This window comes from Bubalus bubalis, chromosome 5 (assembly GCF_019923935.1).
Source record: "Bubalus bubalis isolate 160015118507 breed Murrah chromosome 5, NDDB_SH_1, whole genome shotgun sequence".
Classification (NCBI taxonomy): Eukaryota; Metazoa; Chordata; class Mammalia; order Artiodactyla; family Bovidae; genus Bubalus; species Bubalus bubalis.
The window spans coordinates 82,716,536-82,741,870 of NC_059161.1; the positions used below are offsets into that span (position 1 = coordinate 82,716,536).

At 45.7% G+C, this 25,335-nt stretch overlaps 1 protein-coding gene across 1 annotated transcript in view; it reads right to left on the minus strand.

Annotated features, from left to right (window-relative positions):
- The window catches only part of FAT3 (FAT atypical cadherin 3), a 688,930-nt gene that overhangs the window by 69,962 nt on the left and 593,633 nt on the right, over positions 1-25,335 (minus strand). Inside the window, exons 14-15 of the mRNA XM_044943370.2 lie at positions 6,823-7,212; positions 834-1,048 (exon numbers count right to left, since the gene is read on the minus strand). Of these exons, the coding sequence (XP_044799305.2) occupies positions 834-1,048; positions 6,823-7,212 (605 nt within the window). The remainder of the gene's footprint in view (positions 1-833; positions 1,049-6,822; positions 7,213-25,335) is intronic.

Here is a 25,335-nt window from a genome sequence, read left to right on the forward strand (position 1 = left end):
CCACACGGCTAACATGCAGACCCACTGTCTCCTGCTCTGCATTGCTGGTTTGGCATTTGCATGTACAGAAATAGTCTCATATAGTTCCAGGCCCCAGGAGAGAGGGCCTGCAGGGTCTACCAGGGAGGTATAAAGAAGGAACATCCCCAACCTGGTGCTGCAGGAGCCAGGAAGGCACCCCTCCAGCCTAGGGGTGGTGAGGGTCCTGAGGATGGGGCTCCCTGTTTCCCGATGTAACTTTCATATCTAAGAGAACCTGTGTTCTCTTAACACATGTTCTTACTGCTATTAGAAAAAAGTTGCTTCCAGAAAGAGCTCCTCTAAGAGTGGCCAATCGATCTTAAGCTTGATCCTATTTGGAGCTGCCTTACCGTGTGTGTGTGTGTGTGTGTGTGTGCGTGTGTGTGTGTGTGTGTGTGTATGTATGTGTGTGTGTGTGTGTGTGTGTGTGTGTGTGTGTGTGTGTTTGGTGTGAGGCAGGTGAAAATAATTTTTTTCTGTCCTTAGACTTGTCATCTAAGTTACAAACTAATAGCAGCTATTAGGAATTAATTCCATGGTCTGTTTTGTTTTCTTGAAAAACATCTACTCCTGGGAGGAAAGTGGTAAAAGATTGCCTACCCTTTGCTGTAAATGAACTTATCAGACCCTCTCTAACAGACAAAAGGGGGGAGGAGCAGCTGAAAGACTGGTGTCTGAGTAGAGTTCCTTGGGGATCAAAGGGAGCCTGAAAGGAGAAAGTGTGAAGAGAATCCAAGAGGGACTTTGCTCACTTTTTCACTCTCTTGAAGACCATTCATCCAAAATACCTAGACCTCTGAAATGGCACCTACCAAAATGACTGAGCCCCCAACCGCAGCGTCTTCACTTATGACAGCACTGTACACGTCTTGGCTGAACTCGGGAGGGCTGTCGTTCACATCCGTGAGGTTGATGCCGACAGTGGCCACAGCGCTGAGGGCAGGCGTCCCGCCGTCTTTCGCTTCCACCACCAGGTAAAACTTGCTGCATGATTCATAGTCCAGGGCCTCAGATACAGAAATACCCCCTTTGAAGAAAAATGGGGAGTTTTAGATTTAATCAGGAAAAAAAGAAACACTCTGGTCAGCAGCTCCACAATCATGGTAATATCTGTGACATCGTCTCCAGCCAAGACTCTGAGATATTCAGGAATTTGTTGACTTAATGCCTGCTGAAAGCATCCCAAAGTCTGATTAACGCTGTCAGTTAAAACACAGCTACCCACCAGACACAACACTGAAGAAATCGAGTCTTTGTTTATTTCTGCAACAGTGTCAGAATCCCTCAAGCAGCTGGAAATCTCTGGCATTATTCACCCTTATGGGAAGAGGGGCAGGAGAAAGTGGCCCCCGGAAATGTCTCCCCAGGATTCCTCCAGAAGACCCAGGCAGACTGGGACTGAGCCAAGATGCATCAATGTGATTCTATGACCTCAACCCTCATCAGTTAGTGTATGTGTGTGCATGCTAAGTCACTTCTGTTGTGTCCGATTCTGTACTACACTATGGACTGTAACCCACCAGGCTCCTCTGTCCATGAGATTCTCCAGGAAAGAATACTGGAGTCGGTTGCCATTTCCTCCTCCAGGGGATCTTCCCCACCCAGGGACTGAATCCCTGTCTCTATATCTCCTGCATTCACAGACAGGTTCTTTACCAGTAGCACCACCTGGGAAGGACCAGTTAGTATATACTTGTGAACTTCACCTAAGTCTTAAATTGAATTACCCACTAAGGTGCCTTACCTACTCACAATGTGCTTATCTAAAACTTTTAGGTCACAAAGAGGACAAAGAAAATTAAGGATACTGTAACATGCTGGAGAAGGAAACACTTGGGAATCTGTAACCAAAAGAAGTGTGAGTTTAGTGTCCACAACTACAGAGAAGAGCTAACACTCATGAAAGTGAAAGTGAAAGTCACTTAGTCATGTCAGACTCTTTGCGACCCCATGGTCCATACAGTCCATGGAATTCTCCAGGCCAGAATACTGGAGTAGGTAGCCTTTCCCTTCTCCAGGGGATCATCCCAACCCAGGTCTCCTGCATTGCAGGCAGATTCTTTACCAGCTGAACCACAGGGGAAGCCCAAGAATACTGGAGTGGGTAGCCTATCCCTTCTCCAGTTGATCTTCCCTACCCAGGAATCGAACCGGGGTCTCCTGCACTGCAGGTGGATTCTTTGCCAACTGAGTTATCAGGGAAGCCCAACACTCATGGTACAGTTATTTAAGCAGATAAAAAAGGTGAAAGCAGCTAGCTGGATGGCACCCTCACAACGGGCTCCCTGAGTTCTCTTTCCCATCCATCCTAGTCCTTTCTGGTGGGCAACCTAGTCCTGAGTTCAGCAGTTGGTAGTTGATCACTGTGCCGTTTGCAGGAAAGTTCTCAAGGGCATTTCCCTGGTGACTCAGATGGTAAAGAACCCGCCTGCAATGCAGGAGACCTGGGTTCAACCCCTGGGTAGGGAAGATCCCCTGGAGAAGGGAACGGCTATCCTCTCCGGTATTCTCGCCTGGAGAATCCCATGGACAGAGGAGCTTGGGGGGCTACAGTCCATGGGGTCGCAGTTGGACACGGCTGAACAACTAACACTTTCACCTGGAGAACAGTCACTGAGATCAAGGTGAGTACATTTCGTTCATTCTCTTTCCAGACAGGCAGCGTCTCTAGCAGCTAAGGCTGCCTCTACTTAAGGTGAAAAGCAGAAGTCATACTCATAACAAGGGCCTCTTTCTTGCCATAATTAAGTTTTCTTAGCAATTACCACCTCTAGTGCTTTATTTTACATCCCAGTCTCGTTATCCAGAGCCATATTTAAACAGTACTTAACCACTCCTCATGGTATTCATATACAATGGCCATAACTAGACAAGCGAAGGCTAACACATATTTAAATGAGGAAAACTCCCACACATTTTAATTTGAAATAATGACCTTAATAAGCAGGGTTACTGCTGGGAAAAGCAGCTACTGCAATCCTTTCATTAGTTTTCACCCTCCCATTCTAAGGGCAGGGACTATATCTCCTCCAATTTTTTCACCCTCGTGGCATAGCTGTGTTACGTAGAGGTTAGAGAATGTATCCCAGAGTCAGGAAGATCTGAATTCAAATTCTGGATTCCCCACTCCCATCCCCACTTACTCTCACTGGAGGAATTATTTAACCTCCCTGAAGCTGATTTTCTCATATGGAAAAAGGGGGAGATAACTAGCAGGAATCGGTAAATAACAGGAGTCTGGCATATTTGCCATATTAGATGACAGTGCTGCTAATTATGATAGTTTCTTGTTCATACTTACTGGATTATCCAACAGAAAATGGACCTTCTTTACCCTCTGGCTCAAGAAGCGCATATTCCTTGAGAGACAAGGGGATTATGTCCAATGGCCAGAAGGTGTCAGAGACTGACTTTTCTTATCTGTGAATAAGGGACTGCCTTGCTCATTCATGGGAGGGGGGAGGTAAACAAATGAGAATAGCCAGAAAGAATGAAAGGATGGAGCCAAAGCAAAAAGAATACCCAGCTGTGGATGTGACTGGTGATAGAAGCAAGGTCTGATGCTGTAAAGAGCAATATTGCATAGGAACCTGGAATGTCAGGTCCATGAATCAAATCCCTTATGATTATACAGTGGAAGTGAGAAATAGATTTAAGGAACTAGATCTGATAGATAGAGTGCCTGATGAGCTATGGAATGAGGTTCGTGACACTGTACAGGAGACAGGGATCAAGACCATCCCCATGGAAAAGAAATGCAAAAAAGCAAAATGGCTGTCTGGGGAGGCCTTACAAATAGCTGTGAAAAGAAGAGAAGCAAGAAGCAAAGGAGAAAAGGAAAGATATAAACATCTGAATGGAGAGTTCCCAAGAATAGCAAGAAGAGATGAGAAAGCCTTCTTCAGGGATCCATGTAAAGAAATAGAGGAAAACAACAGAATGGGAAAGACTAGAGATCTCTTCAAGAAAATCAGAGATACCAAGGGAACATTTCATGCAAAGATGGGCTCGATAAAGGACAGAAATGGTATGGACCTAACAGAAGCAGAAGATATTAAGAAGAGATGGCAAGAATACACAGAAGAACTGTACAAAAAAGGTCTTCACAACCCAGATAATCACAATGGTGTGATCACTGACCTAGAGCCAGACATCCTGGAATGTGAAGTCAAGTGGGCCTTAGAAAGCATCACTACGAACAAAGCTAGTGGAGGTGATGGAATTCCAGTTGAGCTATTCCAAATCCTGAAAGATGATGCTGTGAAGTGCTGCACTCAATATGCCAGCAAATTTGGAAAACTCTGCAGTGGCCACAGGACTGGAAAAGGTCAGTTTTCATTCCAATCCCAAAGAAAGGCAATGCCAAGGAATGCTCAAACTACTGCACAATTGCACTCATCTCACACGCTAGGAAAGTAATGCTCAAAATTCTCCAAGCCAGGCTTCAGCAATATGTGAACCGTGAACTTCCTAATGTTCAAGCTGGTTTTAGAAAAGGCAGAGGAACCAGAGATCAAATTGCCAACATCCGCTGGATCATGGAAAAAGCAAGAGAGTTCCAGAAAAACATCTATTTCTGCTTTATTGACTATGCCAAAGCCTTTGACTGTGTGGATCACAATAAACTGTGGGAAATTCTGAAAGACATGGGAATACCAGACCACCTGACCTGCCTCTTGAGAAATCTGTATGCAGGTCAGGAAGCAACAGTTAGAACTGGACATGGAACAACAGACTGGTTCCAAATAGGAAAAGGAGTACATCAAGGCTGTATATTGTCACCCTGCTTATTTAACTTATATGCAGAGTACATCATGAGAAATGCTGGGCTGGAAGAAGCACAAGCTGGAATCAAGATTGCTGGGAGAAATATCAATAACCTCAGATATGCAGATGATACCACCCTTATGGCAGAAAGTGAAGAGGAACTAAAAAGCCTCTTGATGAAAGTGAAAGTGGAGAGTGAAAAAGTTGGCTTAAAGCTCAACATTCAGAAAATGAAGATCATGGCATCTGGTCCCATCACTTCATGGAAAATAGATGGGGAAACAGTGGAAATGGTGTCAGACTTTATCTTTTTGGGCTCCAAAATCACTGCAGATGGTGACTGCAGCCATGAAATTAAAAGACGCTTACTCCTTGGAAGGAAAGTTATGACCAACCTAGATAGCATATTCAAAAGCAGAGACATTACTTTGTCAACAAAGGTCTGTCTAGTCAAGGCTATGGTTTTTCCTGTGGTCATGTATGGATGTGAGTGTTGGACTGTGAAGAAGGCTGAGCACTGAAGAATTGAGGCTTTTGAACTGTGGTGTTGGAGAAGACTCTTGAGAATCCCTTGGACTGCAAGGAGATCCAACCAGTCCATTCTGAAGGAGATCAGCCCTGGGATTTCTTTGGAAGGAATGATGCCAAAGCTGAAACTCCAGTACTTTGGCCACCTCATGAGAAGAGTTGACTCATTGGAGAAGACTCTGATGCTGGGAGGGATTGGGGGCAGGAGGAGAAGGGGACGACAGAGGATGAGATGGCTGGATGGCATCACTGACTCGATGGATGTGAGTCTGGGTGAACTCCAGGAGTTGGTGATGGACAGGGAGGCCTGGCGTGCTGCGATTCATGGGGTCGCAAAGAGTTGGACATGACTGAGCGACTGAAGTGAACTGAACTGAACTGATGAAAGAGCTTGGAGAACATTGATATAAACACTATGAAAATACAAGGATGAGCATGTTTACTTTTCAAAGATCAGCCAAACTTTTTTCTGAATATCCATCTTCATTTACTCAAAGTAGCCTTAATTCATATTAACTCCCTCAGGAAAAGAAAGCCCTGGGGTTCTATTTTTGTTCTCTTGGTTTCTCTCTAGATATCTTTTCCCCAGGGGATGCCACATCATACCCCGAGTTTGCAAAGGTTATGGTGAGAAATGGAAGTGCTCTGGCCAGGAGGAGTGAAAGCGAACATGTTAGTGGCTCAGTCACGTTCAGCTCTTTGCGACTCCATGGACCAGCTGCCTCCATTCATGGGATGTTCCAGGCAAGAATACTGGAGTGGGATGTACCCAGAAGTCGAACCTGGGTCTCTTGCATTGCAGGCAGACTCCTGACTGGCTGAGCCACGAGGGAATTTCTAAGGATGCCCCCTGCCGAATTTCAACTCCATGCTGTGGGCTCACGGGGCAAATCCTTGGCCTGTAGGTTTGCCCTAGGATTTTTCAGATAGGAAAGCTCAGGAGGAGTAGTGTGGTTCAAGATGGGGAGATAGTATTTGCAGACGGAGCCTAAGGGTTTGATTGGGTATCTCTCTTTTCTGTTGGCTTGTTGTGTTAACTTGGGCTGTATGTCTCTCTGTGTGAAGTGCTCCTGGAGATTCGCCTCCACTTGGCCTGTCCGCACTCAGGCTGTGGGTCTCTGGTCACCTCCCAAGGCAGACATTAAAGAGTGATCAGCGTGGTCACCTTGAGACCTTCTCAACTCAGCACCCAGCCAGCTGGAATGGCCACTGTGTTTGATTCTAGCCCCTGGAGAGGGAAATGGCAACCCACTCCAGTATTCTTGCCTGGAGAATCCCATGGACAGAGGAGCCTGACAGGTTCATGGGGTTGCAAAGAGTCGGACATGACTGAGCAACTTCACTTCATCCTTAGAACAGAGCATCATAGGGCACTCTGGAGTCTGGGTGTAGGTCCTGCTAGGAGATTTGTTGGTCCACTTAGAAGGATGATTGATTAGAAAGGGCTAGGAGGAGAAGCAGGGTATGGCATAGCCTTGCATGCTAAGTACGTTGCTGTTTACCCACCTGTCTTTGGATTGATCCTAAATTTCCCCTGCTCATTTCCAGACCGGATGAGATAAGTAATCTCAGCATTTGTGCCTATATCTTTGCTGGTGGCAAAAACAGCAAGGACTTGGGTGCCAGGGGAGGTGTCCTCAGGCACCGACACCAGGTAGTCCCTCCTTTCGAACACAGGGGGGTTGTCGTTGACATCCAGAACGGTGATGCTGATGGTGGCCAGAGAGGACAGCGCCCGGCCTGGGCTTTGGTCGGTGGCCTGCACGCGAAGGGTGTAGGAGGACTGCTGCTCTCGGTCCAGTGGGCGCTCCAGGACGACGATGCCAGACGAGCTGTCCACGGAGAAGAACCCATCGGCCGAGTCGGCCAGGGAGTACACGACCTTCCTGTTGACACCTGCGGGAGACAGAGGGCGGGAGTGAACAGGGGCGTGGCCGGACGCCCTCTGCAGAGGAGGACGGCTCTGCCAACTGTCTAAGGGACATGCAAAGGAGCACGGGAGCTGTAGCAAGGTTCCTACAGCTTTGGTCCCACAGCAAGTTCAGCTTGTAAAATATATACACCCAGACCAAACGGTAAAGAAATGGAAAACACTGGCCTCGAATATCAGAAAGAGCTGGATCTAAAGCAGAATGCCTTGCAGGCGTCACGCTGCTATAAGTCTTTAACTAATGTTTTCAAATAACTGACTAGCTGTCTTGATCACGTTAGAGAGACTGACTTCAATTCTTTTGGCTCTTGTGGTTTCCAGAAGTCACATTCTTTCTTACCTGCCTATGTCAAATAAGATGAAAATGATTTGGAAAGAAGAAAGAATATATAGGCTATAATTATTCAAACCCTCGACCAATTTCTTTATATATTTATAATCCCCATCTGAAACTATTCTATTGAGGATTACCATATATTTTCTAATAAACAAGCCAGGAGCCTTAAAAAAAGAAAAAAGAAATAGTTGAGTCTTCTTAATATATTAAAGAATCCCATGAGTTTAAACTCTAAGATGCCAATAAGTATAAGGATCAAGATGTGCCACAGAAAGAGAAATATAAATTAATGAATTAATTACTTTGAAACATTTTTATCTAGAATCTATCAGACATTATTCTAGGGGCTAGAGAGTCCCAAAATGGTAAGGGTCTGACATTTCATGAAGGAAAATATTACATTCTGTTGAGTGTAAATAAGACATGAACAAGAACAATTAATCTGTAAAAATATATGGGATGTGGGGGAGGAAAAGGGAGAAAAATGAAGCCATGAGTGGGGGGATCATGAGTGCTGGGGGAGAGGGAGGTTGGGAGCTGGAGGGAAGGCAGTGGTTATTTCAATACAGCGGTGGGAAGTTTGCACTTGAGTGAAGATGCAAAGGAGGGGAGGAGGGGGCAGCGCAGACATCTGGGGAAGAGACGGCAGGTGGGGACCCCCGGGAGCAGGGGCGTTCGTGAGTCAGGCTGGTGTGACTGAAGAGATGCGGGAGCGCATCGGCATAACCAGAGCCGAGGAGAAACACATGGAGGGAGAGAGACACGGGAGGAGGGAGACGTGGGACGAGGAAGACGCGGGAGGAGAGAGAGGTGGGAGGAGGGAGACGTGGGAGGAGGGGGATGAGGGAGGAAGGGGATGCGGGAGGAGGGAGACATGGGAAGAGGAGGACGTGGGAGGAGGGAGATGCGGGAGGAGGGAGATATGGGAGGAGGGAGACACAGGAGGAGAGGGACGCAGGAGGAGAGAGAGGTGGGAGGAGGGAGATGTGGGAGGAGGGAGACGCGGGAGGAGAGGGACGCGGGAGGAGGGGGATGCGGGAGGAGGGAGACACGGGAAGAGGAGGACGTGGGAGGAGGGAGATGCGGGAGGCGAGAGAGGCAGGAGGAGGCAGACGCGGGAGGAGGGAGACGTGGGAGGAGGAAGGGGACGCAGTGGGAGGGAGACGTGGGAGGAGGAGGAGAGAGGCGGGGGAGGAGGGAGACTGGGTGAGGAGGGAGACATGGGGGGAGGAAGGGGACACAGGAGGAAGGAGATGTGGGAGGAGGGAGACGTGGGAGGAGGAAGGAGACGCGGGGGTAAGGAGATGCTGGAGGAGGAGAGACGCGGGGGGAGGAGGGGGACGCGGGAGGAGGGAGACGTGGGAGGAGGGAGACGTGGGAGGAGGAAGGGGACGCGGGGGTAAGGAGATGCTGGAGGAGGAGAGACGCGGGGGGAGGAGGGGGACGCGGGAGGAGGGAGACGTGGGAGGAGGGAGACGTGGGAGGAGGAAGGGGACGCGGGGGTAAGGAGATGCTGGAGGAGGAGAGACGCGGGGGGAGGAGGGGGACGCGGGAGGAGGGAGACGTGGGAGGAGGAAGGGGATGCGTGGGGAGGGAGAAGCGGGAGGAGAAGGTGAGACGCGAGAGGAGGAGGGGGAGGTGGAGGGAGGAGGAGGAGGCGGGGGAGGCGGGGGGAGGCGGGGGGAGGAGGGGGAGGCGTAAGAGTGGGGAGGCGAGAGCAGGGCGCTGACAGCATGGGGCAGATTTCACGGGCGATGGTCCCGGTGGTGAGGTGGGAGGCCTGGTGGCTCTGAGAAGGAGGCACGTGATGTGACTCAGCTATTCACAGGCGCTCAGGCGGCTGGTGCTGAACAGAACAGCAAGACAGAAGGCAGAAAAGACACGGGCCTCCCAGTGTCCAGAGCAGCGCTATGTACAACAGCCAAGACACACAGGCAACCGAAGTCGACATCAAGAGAGGAATGGATAAAACAGATACAGCATATATATACAATGGAATATTACTCAGCCATAAAAGAAATGAAATTGGGCCATTTGTAGGGGTGTGGATGGACCTAGAGTGAAGTGAGTCAGAAAGAGAAAAACAAATATTGGATATTAATGCATATACGTGGAATCTAGAAATATGGTACAGATGATCTTATCTGCAATAGAGAAACAGAGCTGCAGACATAGAAAACAAATGTATGGATGTTAAGGGGACAAATGGGGAGTTGGGGTGGGATAAATTGGGACTAGGATGGACATATACACGCTGTTGATGCTATGTACAAAATAGATAACTAACGAGAACCTACTGGATAGCTTGGGGAACCCTATTCGGTGCTCTGTGGTAACCTGAATGGGAAGGAAATTCAAAAAAGAGGGGATATATGTTTATATATAGCTAATTCACTTTGCTGAACAGTAGAAGCTATTAATATTAATTATTAAATAGGACAACATTGTGAAGCAACTATGCCCCAATAAAATGTAGAAACAAGCAAAAAGACAGGAAGAGGAGACCTGCTGGCAGTCCCTGCAGGAAGACGGGCAGTGATAAGGGCAGCTGGGACAGACGGTGGAGCTGGGGGTGAGAGGCAGTCAGGCTCCAGGTGTACTCTGAACAGGCAGGAGTGAGAAGTGAGGGGCCCAAATGAATTCAGAATTCGGAGATGGGGAGAATAGGTGGAGCTGGCAGGGCATGGATGTAAATGTCAGAGAAGATCCCAGAATGACTATTGGGTTTTTGTCTGAGCCACTGAAAAGATGAGGTTTTCATCAGCTACCATGAAGGGCTTCCCAGGTGGCACCAGTGATAAAGAATCCGCTTGCCAATGCAGAAGACGTGAGAGACTTGGGTTTGATCCCTGGGTTGGAAAGATTCCCCTGGAGGAGGAAATGGTAACCCACTCCAGTGTTCTTGCCTGGAGAATCCTATGGACAGAGGAGCCTGGTGGACTACAGTCTATAGGATTGCAGAGTTGGACACAACTGAAGTGACTTAGCACACACACATGCCATGAAGAGGGCTGAAGGAGGACTAAAATCTGATCAAAAGATCATGGGCCCCATTGGGATATAGACTGAGTGTGAGATGGGCATTTTATATTTAAGTGGAGATTCAAGTAGAAAGTTTGTATAGGAGGCTGGAGATCAGAGGAGATGTCCAAACTGGAGTTATATTTTGAAAGGTCATCAGCATTCAGAGAACCAGCAGAGCCATAAATGGATGTGATCGTAAGGGAATATAAAGAAAAAAAAAAAAAAAGAAAAAGAAAAGAAATCCAATGGCCAGCAAGCCTAGAGCATCCCAACAAAGAAGGGAGAGATTTTGTCAGAGGGTGGTTTCTAGTTCTATGACTCAAAGAAATGCACTTTGTTATCAAAATGTCATTTTACCTTAATATATACTAAAGCTAAAACATACAAACCAGGAAATGTCCATTAACAACCAACGAATCAGTGAATGATGATTGGATCAACTTTTGGTTCTGAAGATTGATTATACTATTTTTATCCTAGGGTCTCAGCACTTCAAAATGGTTTATTATAAGCCTCCAAGTCTCTAGGAGTTATAGTTTATAAGCAAAATAGAACAACTTCATGGGTGGAAAAGCATCATGTTGTCCTAAATGCTCTTAATGAAGACAGTATGACAGCTACCTGAAAATGTCTTTTGTGAATCACAGATCCTTAGAATATAAGCTCTTAGAGGGAGGACCTACATATGTGCTGTTTTCTCTTATACCATCTCACCATGGGGACAGGCCTTTGGCATTAATAAGAGGTAAACATTTTATTCCCTCAGCGTACAATTTCCCTTAAGCCAAAATTCCCAGCAAACCAATAAAATCACGTATCTGGAGGGAATGACATAAACTGCATTATGTGGCTTTAACCAAAAGGTCAACATTGAGAGTCTGCCCTTGGTTCCATTCCAGAGAGGCCATTTTCCCCAAAGTTTCATCATTTACTTTTATTTCTCTTTCAAAACCATCACCCTGTGATATATAAACACCAACCTCTGATTTTATTGGTGCTGGGATTAAAAACAAGAAGTCATTCCTATTTCCTTGCTGCCCCTTGAAATAAGGCCCCAAAGCAAAGCTTTAGGGATGCTTTCTGGCTATTTTTAGAAGTGGCTGCAAGACTAAATTATCCATCATACACTCCTGGGGTGAATACATGGAGGACTGCAGAGGTGATCAAGCTTTTACCTGAAAGAGAATAACCCTGCCTGAGTGTCTGAGTGACTATGTCCTAGAAGCTGCCCTGACCGATCTGATGGCCTTGGGACACCTCTCAAAGGGCACAAAGATGAATTCATGGAAACACACCGGCGATTGACATAAATATACCACTTCCTTCCTTGTTAGTTGCTTAGTTGTGTCTGACTTTGTGCAAACCCATGGACTGTAGCCTGCCACACTCCACTGTCCAGGGGATTTTCCAGGGAAGAATACCGGAATGGGTTGTCATTCTCTTCTCCAGGGGATCTTTCTGACCCAGGGATAGAACCTAGGTCTACCGAATTGCAGGCAGATTCTTGACTGTCTGAGCCACCAGGGAAGACCAAGAATACTGGAGTGGGTTACCATTTCTTTCTCCAGGGTATCTTCCCCTAGGAATCAAACCTGGGTTTCCTGCATTATAGGTAGATTCTTTACCAACTGAGCCACAAGGGAAGCCCAAATATACCACATGGGTTTTCAAATCACATATTCCCTGGGAATTTGACTCCCCGCCAGCATATGGAACACCACTATCCCCAACAAATAAGGCGTGGCAGGATATCCACGCAGGACCTTTCATCTGAACACTGGCCAACAAGATCACCCCCTTCAGAGACGCACAAGCTGAGGGCTGGGCGATCTGCCCATTGCCGCAAGCATTTTTAGGTAAGCACGAGGGACAAAGTCCTCTTTCCAGGAGCTCTGCTTCTGGATAAGCTTCCTCTTCAGGCTTGAAGACCAGGCAGGAATAAAGCAATTTCTGACTCTGTTCTGAAAGCCAGTGTGCTCCAACCCGCTGAGCTGGGAGAGGCAGGGGCTGGGTTTGTGCCCTGGCGCTCTCTGTGGCAGCAAGACCCAAAGGCGAGGTGCTTCTCATGGCTGCCTGTGTGTCCTTCACCGGGACCGAGAGCTGAAATCTAAAAATATTCCTGTGTTCCCAGCCTGCAGATTTCTCGCCCAGCCTTCAGCTCTGCACAGACACCCATGCAGGAGAGCGGTGTTCTCTGAGCATCCAGCCCTGTGGCAGGAGCCCTACGTTTACAAGGCTGACATCAATCAGTGACGCAAAGACCACGGCTCCCCTTTGGGCAGGTTCTGTTAATTTAAAACTTGGTAACAGGGTTTTTCTGCTTTAGCACAGCAGAAAACCATCCCCTGTCCCACACGTTGCTGACCCCAAGTCCCTGCCCCCCATACACTATTTCTGACGGTATCCTGGGCATGCACACCAGGAGGAGCAGGGAGAGTCATGGTTGACCTCACCTTTCTGTACCAGTCAGACTGACATGAAAGCCGCACTAGAAAAGGTGGGGGTAGGGCACCCAAGCCACACACCTGCTCAGAGGTGTCACTTTTGATCTGGTAGCTGAAGACAAGAGCAGGATATATTTTTGGAATGTATTAAAACTCCAATTTAGACACAATTGAAACATTTCATTAGTTTCTAGCAATGAAGTCAGATGCATAAATGCCAACGTGCAGGCAATAATTTTGGTGGAGCCCTTGGGTCTCTGCTGTATTACTATGCGATAGGGGTGGTTTTTGTTAAATGAACGCATGTCCTGTCACTAAAATGGAAACTTTCTATCCAAGGGTGTTTGATAAATGCCATCCTTCAAATCTCGATCCTTTCCCTACGTACCTGGCAGAAAATCTGAACCTGAGCAGAAGACTCGCTTGCTAATTGGCCTCATGCTCTCACTGCATGTCACGACATATTATATTAAGGTAAAACATTAACCCATCGTTTTGCATTTATGTTTTTCAGTATGTAATTCTCCTCTCCAATTTGCACCTAATTTAATGAGGATGGAGCTATTTAGCTTCTTAAGATGCTGAAATGCCCGACTACCAAGTATGATTTTCATTGCATGTGAAGTTTCTGCACGTTAACTGTAGCAAATGGAGCAGGCAGGCCTTCAGAGGATTAAAATCAAGTAAAAAGAGAATGACTAAAATCCCAATCTGTTCAAGGAAGTAATAGGTAGTGGCATTTTGTGGAGTGGGCTGGGAGGAAAGAAATAGCACATACAAGTTCCCAGGAGGGAAGGCTGTGAAATCCTGGGGTGGGGGGTGAGGGTTCCAAGGGCTTCTATATTCACTTCTTTTGAAGGTTTCTAAGTGGAAGTTAGGTTCCTCTCATTTGGGCCAAATGGAAATAGATTATTTGGATGGGGGGCATGGGTTGTATGGAGAAGGAAATGGCAACCCACTCCAGTATTCTTGCCTGGAAAATTCCACGGACAGAGGAACCTGGCAGGCTGCATGCAGTCCATGGGGTCACAAAAGAGTTGTATATGACTTAGTGACTAAACAATAAACAAACGGACTGCATATAAACGTCAGAGTGTAAAATGAGAGCATTGTGGTCTCAATGTGGTCCAGCGCTCAAAGACAGGAGACCGTGCTTGTAACCCAAGTACACTCGTGTAGCTTAACCTTGTTGGGTCTCAGGTGTCTTCATTTTTAAAATGATAGAACCTAGGTCCACTGAGATCTAAAATGATCTTCCAGCACTATTTTTTATTTGCAAATTAAATTAATTGGTGTTGGTTTCATTTCTGTTTTCAAAGGGCTCATCCTCTCCTCCAACTGGCCATTAAATCGCTGGACCTCGGCATCCCTGGGCAGTTAGCAAAGGAAAAGTCCACATTAAACCTGATGATGACGAGCTACTGGAATCTTCTGGATGGGATGAAAACTTAACACAGCAGATTCATGCCATTTAGTTACGTGTTGAGAGTTCACACGTATACTTTACAGCAAGGCTTTTACATCTCAGCAAGAAATAACGTCCACTGCCAGGATCATCTGCGAGGATCTCACCTAGTGTCAGAATAACTCAGCTTGATAGTTGAGATTGTTAAAGGTGTTAGAAACAGCACCAAAACCAAATGGCCAGAGCGGTCAACACAGCAAGATTGCTGAGATTTTTTTAATCTGGTCTTTAAAAAACATTGTCTCCTCTCCTTGTGAGAGCAAGCTCCCTGAGCTTCTCGAACCTACAAGAGCACTGCTCTTACTTTGGGGTCTCACGTGGCAGGGGTGCTGACCCTGTCAGGGCAGGGCCTTCTCTGTGACATTCACCTTCCACCCTTCAGCGGCTACACAGGATCTGGTCTGTCCACGGCACACAGAAAATGTGGACTGTACTAAATTGCTATAAACTGGCTTTTATAAACAGACATGAATTTATACAGAATAGATATCTGGGGGAAGATAATTTGAAATAATCTGATTGCTGAATCAGACTCTAGTAACACTTTTCATTTTGGTTCTAATCACTTATTTTTATATCAGCTTGATATATAGACGTGTCATAATTTATATACAATAATAGGAATGCATTTGTCTGACCAACATACACCTTCATGGAACCAGTATCCTCAAAGCATTTCAATTGTCCCCTAATGTTCCTTCATGTCCCGTGGCTGTCTGCCCCCAAATTCCATGACCTAGGCAAGCTAATAACTTGTTTTTGAACCAACACTTTTTCCTGCCTGCATGACTGCCTATTCATCAGTGCTTGAAATCCCACAAGTACATTTAGATTTCAGTCTTTATGACCCAGGCTTGGTGATTAAGGCACATTCTTATTTAAGCTATAAGGATTATCTTTTGAACAAAAATGCTAAACAAAGCTTTGGTTCTTGCATATGTCATTACATTCCTTTGCGACAGCCTTATCCTTAAAATATAGCACTTTTGAGAGGCGCAAGAGTTCTGTCTGTCTCACTGGAGACCCTGGTTATGACCCTCCCATTTAATAAGGATTTGTCAAGAGCCACTTGTTTGACTATCACGGGCACCTTGTTGAGAGAAGTAGAGCCCAGAAGACACCTCCTTAACTCTAGGAGCTTAGCAACTTGACAAGGAATTACTCATACTATTAACTATGTATTTAAGTAATACCTAAACTATTTGCTTAGGGTTAGAATGCCGAGTTCTTTTGATTCTACCTCTGAGAGCTGTCCTGTTTGTGGCTGGGGCTTAGAGTCAGATAAGGCTCCACCCTCTCTCACCTACCCAGCTGCAAGAGACTTCTAATTGCAAACTCAGACTCCATCCTCTCCTGACTAAACCTAACCAGAGTTAAGCTCCTAAAACTCTGGGTCCAGTCCTGCCCCAGCTGCTCAAGGTTGTCACTGCCTTATCACTTCTTTCAGCAAGAAGTAAAAATGGGGCACTTCCCTAGTGGTCCAGTGGTTAAGATTCCATGCTCCCAGTGCAGGGGTCCCAGGTTCCACCCTTGGTCAGGGAACTAGGTTCCACAAGCCATGCCGCAACTAAGAGTTTGTGTCCCTCAGCTGATTTTGCATGCTGCAACTAAAATCCAGAGTGCCACAAAGGAAGACAGAAGGCCCTGCGTGCTGCAACCTGAGACCCGGGACAGCCGAGTAAATACAAACGGATCATTAAAAAAATGAATAAATAAAAGATTGAGAATGGCTTTCCAGTCCTTTGCAGTCTGGTCGCAACTCACACTCTCCATGTCATTCCCAGCTCCAGTGCCACAGGGGACGGTCTGTTGGAGTCTCTCCTGAGGACACACGTGCATTCATTACTGCAGCTTTCTGCTCACACTCTCACTTCTACTCAGATCACTGTCTTCCCCTCCTTGTCAAAATCCTGCATGTTCTTTGCAGGTTCTGGGACAGCCTCCTTAATTTCCCTTCTTTCTGCTTCCTTAACATCATTTTCACATTCTCAGTAGCTATATTTATGTCCTCTCTCCCACTAGATTAACATATCATTTAGGCAGAGGGACTGGGTCTTTTTCTTCCTTTACATTTTATTCTTTCCCCAGTTTTATTGAGATATAATTGACATACAGCCTATATAAGTTTAAGGTATAAAACATAATGATTTGACTTAACATAAATCATGAAACGATTATCACAGTAGGTTTAGTGAACATCCATCATCTCATATAGAGGTAAAATTTTTAAAAAAGAAAAAAAATATTTTCTTTGTGATGAGAACTCACATAAGATTTACTTTTAACAGATTTTATATAAGACGTGGCATTGCATGCCTGCTCAGTTGTGTCCAACTCTTTGCAACACTTTGGACTATGGCCCGCTATACTCCTCTGTCCATGGGACTCTTCAGGCAAGAATACTGGAGTGGGTAGTCATTCCCAACTCCAGATCTTCCGACCCAGAGATTGAACCCAGGTCTCCTGCATTGCAGATGGATTCTTTACCTGCTAAGCCATCAGGGAAGCCCATATATTACATACAGTGATGTTAATTATATATGTCACGTACATTATATTCTTAGTACTTAATCTTCTTATAACTGGGAGCTTCTATCTTTCCACTGCCTTCATCAATGTTTCCCACGTCCACCCACGACCAAAGGACTGTATCTTATCTTTGTACCCCGGTACTGAACCCATAATAGGAGAGAATGAATGCTGAACTGCAGAGGAAGCAGCCAAGGGACCACAGCAAGTACATGATGAGCCTGCTAACATGACGAAGGCAGGGGCGGTGTGCATACTGTTCTTGCATGTCCACCACAAATGCATGTGCCAAAGAACTAAGGCCTCACAAAAGTGCCGAGTGGAGAAGTCAGGGATAGTTAATACTAAAAACGAACATAAAATACTCATAGATATATACAAGGTTGCTGCTAAATGGATATCTGCATTTGTGAAAACTAAACAAAACCGGTAACTACTCAATTTTCCAAGAATAAAAACTGGTTGAATAAATTATATACATTCAGCTACTGAAAAGAGTGAGTTATAAAACAGTATTGAGTTTAGGAGCACTTGTGTAAAGGAAAGGGCAGAAGAGACTTTTATCAAAGTGGCAACAGTGATTAGAATTCACTTATTTTTTCTTTCTGCGTATCCTTCCAGACTTTACATAGTGGTCACAGACCATGCTTGCAATAAGTAAAAGAACTACTATAAAACTCATGTACATAGAAAACAGTTCTTAATATCAGTCTTAGAGAGTAGCCACATTTTCACATTATTTTCAAACCTGTTTAACCCTCAACATACACATTATGTGAAATAATTGTAGAAAAAGATGCCCATCTGTTCTATAAGATTCTTTTCCTGGATATTTCCATTCCTCACTTTAGCTTTTATAGAAAAAAGATTTTTTGGTCAAGGTTCTCATTATAAAGTTATTTCAAGGGATACATTTTTAAAACCATTTTTTACGCTTAATTAAGCAGTTGAATAAAATTGCTTGCCTAAAATTCTTCTCTCATTTGTGGGAGGCAAATAAAATTCCATCACAGTGAGGGAACTCAAGCTGACCATTCTTTTCTGTCTTTAAAATATGCCTTCAGATGATAGGAAATAAAACAGAAAGTTGCCATGAGGAGGTCCATGGAATTGCAATTACTTCTGAAGTCAGAAATGACTTTTAAATAGACTCTCTAATTAGGTCTGTTTTAAGTGCCTTTTAAAAGTTTTTCATTGGGTGATAACTAATCCTGGCACATTCCCACAGGCAAAATACCAACTCTGGGGGTCAGTAGTCCCTTTTTACTGTCGTTTTGAATAATCAAAAAAAAAAAAAAAAAGACAGAAGGCAGCACCAGATGCAGAATCAGGGAAATCCTGACTGTACCATAAACCTCTTGGGGACTTGTCACTTGGGCTGGCACTGGCTTTGCTGGGCAAGACTGGCACACCATGTGAGGTCTTGGAACATAAAAATGCAGGCACCCTTGTTTAACAAATGCTAACAAATGAACTTATTTATGAAACATAAACAGGCTCACAGACATTGAAAACAAACATGGTTATCAAAAGGAGAATGAGGGGGAAGGATGAACAGGGAGTTTGGGATTAACAGATGCACACACTATATGAATAGAGAACAACAAGGGTCTACTGTTCTTACAGCACAGGAAACTGTGTTCAGTACCTCCTAATAACCAATAATGGAAAAGAACCTGAAAAAGAGTATATATACACATACATATGTCTATCTATTTGTCTCTCTCTATATATATGCATGTGTGCTCAGCCGTGTCCAACTCTTTCAGAACGTATGAACTGTAGCCTGCCAGGCTCCTCTGTCCATGGGATTTCCCAGGCAAGAATACTGGAGTGGGTTGCCGTTTCCTACTCCAGGAGATCTTCCTGACCCAGGGACTGAAACCACATCACCTGCATTGGGAGGTGGATTCTTTACTACTGAGCCACCTGGGAAGCCCATACACACTCAGACACACACACACACATACACATGTCAGTATCTTTATATATATCTCTGAGTCACTTTTTTGTACACACCTGAAACTAACGTGATATTGTAAATCAACTATACTTCAATTGCAAATAATCTCAAGGCATCAAGGCAGCCAGAGCAGAGCATTAAACCAACATGGGGCCTTTCTAAGCAGGAGGCCCTGCACAGTTGCAGAAGTTGCACACTGATAAAGCTGGCCTCATTCTGAGTCTGCTTTCCACGGTCTCTCAAAAACTGCAGCTCATTAGGCTAAACTCAAGCATCTATGCATCTATGGTTTGGTAGTTTGCTAACTGGGATAGCCAATAAATAAATAAAATTAACCCATCAACCAAGTACTCAAAAGTCCATCCCTGCTGGGGCACAGAACTTCTAAACTGAACTATTAAAACTGTTTCCTGAGTGAGTCACTGACTGTGACCATTTATCCATTCAATAAATATTCACAGGACTTTCCTGTAAGGTAGGCAATGGGGATATGAATCAGACTGGATCACAGCATCTCAACCCTCAAATGTCTCCTATTTCTAAAGAAACAAACATGCATATAGTAGATTGTTGGAGAGGGGTGGCCAAGGAAAATTTCCCAGAGAAGGAAACAATTGAATTGATCCATGAAAGAAATTCAGGTGTTGAAAGGAGTACCAAAGTGGGAAATTGACAAGAACAAAGGGCATTTTGGGTGTGTGAACATATGTGAAGTTAAGAAAGATGTAATAGTAAGCAGAGCACTCAGAGAAGGGTTAGGGATCAGTATTTCAAAATTCTAAGTTTAGAATGGCAGGTTTTGAAGCTTTTTGTTTTTGGAGCCACTAGGAAATTACCAGGGCTGCTATTAATAATTATAGCTAGAGTAAATAAAAATCTGGGCACAAGTTAATGGATATATCAGCAAAAAGAGAAGAAGGAAGATCGGAAGGAGTGAACTGGAGTGAGTGTGCAGGCGGGAAGCACTATGTAATATAGGGGAAGTTATTCCAAAAGCTCCTCACAGACGATGGACAACATAATTGCAGCTGTCTAGGAGGCTTCACAAGCTGAAATGGTACCGCATATCCTGAGGCAGAGCTGATAAGCACACCCCACTGAGCTTCAGTATATCCTGCAGAGGCGCCAAGCCAAAGCTGGGGTCCCAGATTCTGCATAAATTACTCAGAGGCAGGTAAAAATTCCCCCTGACACTCTAGTACTCCCTTGGTCCTGTCTTTCGTGCTGCTGCGTGTTGGAGCAGGGCTGACCCAGACAGCTCAGAAGCCAGTCCCCGGCGTGTGGTGTCTACGGATGAGGCAGTGTGTGGACGGGGGAGCTCGCAGGAATGAATCACTGAGATCAATTCTTAGAAGTCAGAATTCTCTACCTGTGCCTGCTGCTGGAACACTTCACTAAGATCTCCTCTCTGAAAGGAATGTGGTGTTTCATTTGATAAGGACTGTTTTGACCCCCTGCTTGGGAGATGTTAAAAAGAGTAATAATAATAGCTTGTATGTGTCCAATGCAAAGACTCCTAAACCAGGGAAGACATCCTAGTTAACTCCAGAAAAAAATGCACACCTAGCCCCATCCCAGACTTTCCCGAACAGACTCTGGAGATGCAGCCCTGCCTGTCTGTTTATTTTTAAAGGCTCACACGGGGATTCTGATATGGATCCAGAGCTGAGAGCCAGTTTGTCTTGCTTTTATGCATTATTTTATCTCTGCTGCTGGATCCTGGATTTGGGACGGGGTGGTCCCTAAGGCCCTCATCAACTGAAAGCATCCTATTTTCTTGGGCACATCACACTGTTCTCCTGTGTGACTGGCCAAAATGTTTGTTGGGGTTTTTCTATAACATCTTATGGAAAAGCCTGAATGGGCTTTTTGACCAACCCGATATTGTCTCCGATGGAACTGGAGAGGGGAATTTCCAGCCTCTGAGATTCAAGGCAGCCCAGGCCATATGTATGAGAAGCCCTGAGGAAGGAATCCACCTGTGTTCTAGACATGACATTAGGGAATTTAGCTGGAAAGTCATAGTTCTCTCACTGGGAAAGGAAATGGCAGCCCACTCCAGTAGTCTTGCCTGGAAAATCCCATGACAGAGGCGCCTGACGGGCTATAGTCCATGGGGTCACAGAACAGTCGGGCAGGACGGAAGCGCCTAAGCACGTCTTACTTCTTCCCACCCGGGCAGCTCAGCAGACCTGCACTGAGCGCATCCTGGGCAGCTGGGGCCTGGCCCCTGCTGGGCCACAGAGGTGGAGAGGCTGGCACATCAGCCCCTCTGGAGCTCACGGTCTGGAGAGAACACAAGGAGCTCATAGCTCATTTTTCCAGGGAGGAAGAGGAATTCAGAGAGGCGGGGAGACTTGTTTAAGGCTAGAGAGTTAGCAAGGATTGGAACTGGGATATTTAATCTGGTCTCATCCCAAAGCTACTGTGTGATGTCAGCTTTCAACGTGCCAGGACACGTGACCCGGAGACCATGGGGCGTCCCAGCCTGCGATGTCACTGGATGTCCTGCGGAAGATGCGCTGACGCTGCTGGTGGGTAGAGAGGTCAGGGAGCGATTTACGGGTCGGGAGTCATTTACTCAGGACTACTACTCATCTCACAGATGCTTGAGAGGGTCCACCATGCCTCTTTGAACCCCACTTTCTCCATCTGCTGGCAGCAAGGTCAAGGTCTGTTAGAGCTGTAGCAAGACATCAGGTATGAGGGTTTGGGGCTCTGCGGACCAAGGCTAAGATTATCTGTTTTGATATCTGTACGACAGACTAAGGCTTTTGCCCACAAAGTGCTCCTGAGAATGGCTCATGTCTCTGTCTTTAGGGGCAATTATTTAGCTTTTACAAACATTTTAATAGTCTGTCAGCTGCCTTCAAAGATTTAAGACTTCAGAAAATAACAGAGCTTTGGGGAAGGAAAAAAACATATTAAATCACTTGACTTGTATAGCTTAGAGGTAATAATTTCTAAGGTGTTAAGGAAAGACATAGAATATACAATACCTAAGAGCAGGCAGGTTGACATTAGACTTGAATCCTTCTCATAACATCTTTAGGAACATGTATATTTATATGGATATATGTATAACTGAGAAGCTTCCCAGATGGCTCAGGGATAAAGAATCCACCTGCCAGCAAGGAGACATGGGTTTGATCCCTGGGTCGGGAAGATCCTCTGGAGAAGGAAATGGCAACCCACTCCAGTATTCTTGCCTGGAGAATCCCATGGACAGAGGAGCCTGGTGGGCTACAGTCCATGGGGTCACAAAGAGTTGGACACAATTGAATGACTGAATACACATGTATAACTGAACCACTTTGCTGCACACCTGAAATTAACACAACATTGTAAATCAACTATATTTCAATAAAAATTTTTTAAATAAAAATACAATTCTCACTTCTCTCAGAAAAACTGATGATTGTATTAAAAGCTATTAAAATAGAAAACAAAACAACTCCAGTATTTTCTGGTAGAAATTACTAGAGAATAGAAAAGCACTTTGTACTGAGCTGTCAGGGGACCCTTCTTTTAGATCCAGCTTTGCCACTAAAGAAGTCATCTTGGGTAAGTCTCTTTATCTTTGAGCCCCAGCTTCCTTCTTAGAGAAAAAAGGGTTTGACTGGATCTAGCCTTCCACGCATAGCACCCGAAGATTTGCAGGGGCTGTGACTCACAAGGGGACTGGGCCAGGTGACCCACGGGGGAGGCATGGATCCCTGAGAACAGCCGCAAAGAGCAGCCAGCAGCTGTTACGTCATCTCTCCCGCAGTCTGGCTGAGCCGCTCCGTCTGGAGGGAAGGCCCTGTGCCGACTCACCAATCCACGTGCAGGGGCCCATCTTCCTTCAGCATAAAGCCCTTGGAAGAGAATGGCCATGGGAGAATCCTTAGGGGTATGTGGGTAGAATTCAGAAGGCCTGTGAACTTGCACTAGACTGTTAGTTCTGTATTGCTCCATGCCAAACAAGCCCAGAACTTACCGGCATAAACAATAAATATCTAGTATCCTATGGTTTGCATGGGGCAGGAATAGCTTAGCTGGCTGGCTGTGGCTCAAGGCTTCTCACGAGGCTTCAGTCAAGCTGCTGGGCTGGGCTGTGGTTTCATCCGAAGGCCCCAGAGGAGGCCGCGTTCTCTTGAGTTCACTCGTGCAGTTGTTGGCAGGCCTCAGGCCCTTGAGCTGTAGGCCCCTCGCAGACCTGCCTTCCCATGTCCTAGCTCTCTCCCCAGGGGAGCCATCCAAGCCAGAGTTAGAGGGCCTGCTCTGCCCTGAACTGTGTCCCTCTCAGATAGACCCGGGACCTGGGGTTCCTGGCTGCAGTGCTGCAAAGCTTGTACCTGGACACACCTCTGTTTGAGTTAATAATACAAAGAAACTATATGCAACTAAAAATAACTGTGTGCATGTGTAATTGGGGCAAATTCTGGACCAAAAAGATTCACAAGGACAAAAAAACAAACAAACCAAACAAGAGCAACCCAATTGCCATTTCTGAGAAGCTGGGAGCAGGCGTGTAAGAGGGTGCTGTGCCTGCTCCCTGGACTCAGCACCACAAAGGGGTGGGCAAGCTACGCAAGCCACCCATCTGGCCCAACCCCTGAACACACCCCTTCCCTCACTCCATGTAATGCACCAGTCCCCAGCCATTTTGGCCCCAGGGATGGGTTTCATGGAAGCCAATTTTCCATGGATGGGGTGGGGGATAGTTCAAATGGGGTCATGTTAGCAATGAGAGTGAGGGGGAGCAACAGATGAAGCTTCAGCCAGCTCACCCGCTGCTCACCTTGTGCTGTGACCCCATTCCTAACAGGCCACAGACTGGTACCCATCCTCAGTCTGGGGGTTGAGGACCCCAATAGAAGGAGAAGTGATGCTCACCCCTCCTCGGGAAGCAAGCAAGGGAGGATATTGCTTGTTTTTGTTCCCTCTTGCAGTCGGCACAAGGAGCCCCAGTAAAATTTTGCCTGAATTTCTTGTTTGGCTTCTAGTCAACTTCCTCCAGGGAGAGCCAAGAATCCTAGTTGGTATCACCCCCACCCATAAATCCATATGTTGAAGAGTCAACCCCCTATGTGACTGTATTTAGAGCTAGGGCTCTTCAGGCATTAAGGTTAAAGAAGTCATAGGGTAGAGTCCTAACCCAAGAAGATTGGTGGTCCAGAAGAGGAGGGGGACAAAGAGTGCTCTTTTCCTCCCTGCACACACCAAGGAAAGGTCACGTGAGCGCCTGGTGAGAAGGCGGCCGCCTGCAGGCAGGAGCTGACTGTGCTGGCACCTGAGCTGACATCCAGCCTCCAGAACCGAGAAGGTGAATTCTGCTGGTAAGCCACTCAGTCTGTGGTATTTTGTTATGGCAGCCCGAGCAGACTAAAACAGAGAGCATGACCAAGAGGGAAGGAACAGTCTTTCTGTAACCTGATCTCAGGAGGGATACCAGCCATCACTTCTACCATATGCTATTCATCACAAGTGAGCCAGGAGACTTTCCTGGTGGTCCAGTGGTTAAGCCTCTGTGCTTCCAATGCAGGGGTTGTGGGCTCAATATCTAACTGGGGAACTAAGAAACCAAATGTTGAATGGCTTGGCTAAAAGAAAAAAAAATGTATTTAAAAAGATTTTAAAAATATTAAAACAAAAGGTGAGTCTGGAGTCAGTTTAAGTCCATTCAACTTTCTTTTTTTTTAATATAAATTTATTTTATTTATTTATTTTTAATTTAAATTTATTTATTTTAATTGGAGGCTAATTACTTTACAATATTGTATTGGTTTTGCCATACATCAACAAGAATCTGCCACGGGTGTACACGTGTTCCCCATTGTGAACCCCCCTCCCTCCTCCCTCCCCGTACCATCCCTCTGGGTCATCTCAGTGCACCAGCCCCAAGCATCCTGTATCCTGCATCAAACCTGGACTGGCGATTTGTTTCTTATATGATATTATACATGTTTCAATGCCATTCTCCCAATCATCCCTCTCCCTCTCCCACAGAGTCCAAAAGAATATTCTATACATCTGTGTCTCTTTTGCTGTCTCACATACAGGGTTATCATTACCATCTTTCTAAATTCCATATGTGTTAGTATACTGTATTGGTGTTTTACTTTCTGGCTTACTTCACTGTGTATAATAGGCTCCAGTTTCATCCACCTCATTAGAACTGATTCAAATGTATTATTTAACCTAGATGTCCATCAGCAGATGAATGGATAAGAAAGCTGTGGTACATATACACAATGGAGTATTACTCATCCATTCAACTTTCAAGGAGAGACATGGGACTACCAAGAGGTGGAGGGTCATAGAGGGTCATCCTTAGAAGCTGCC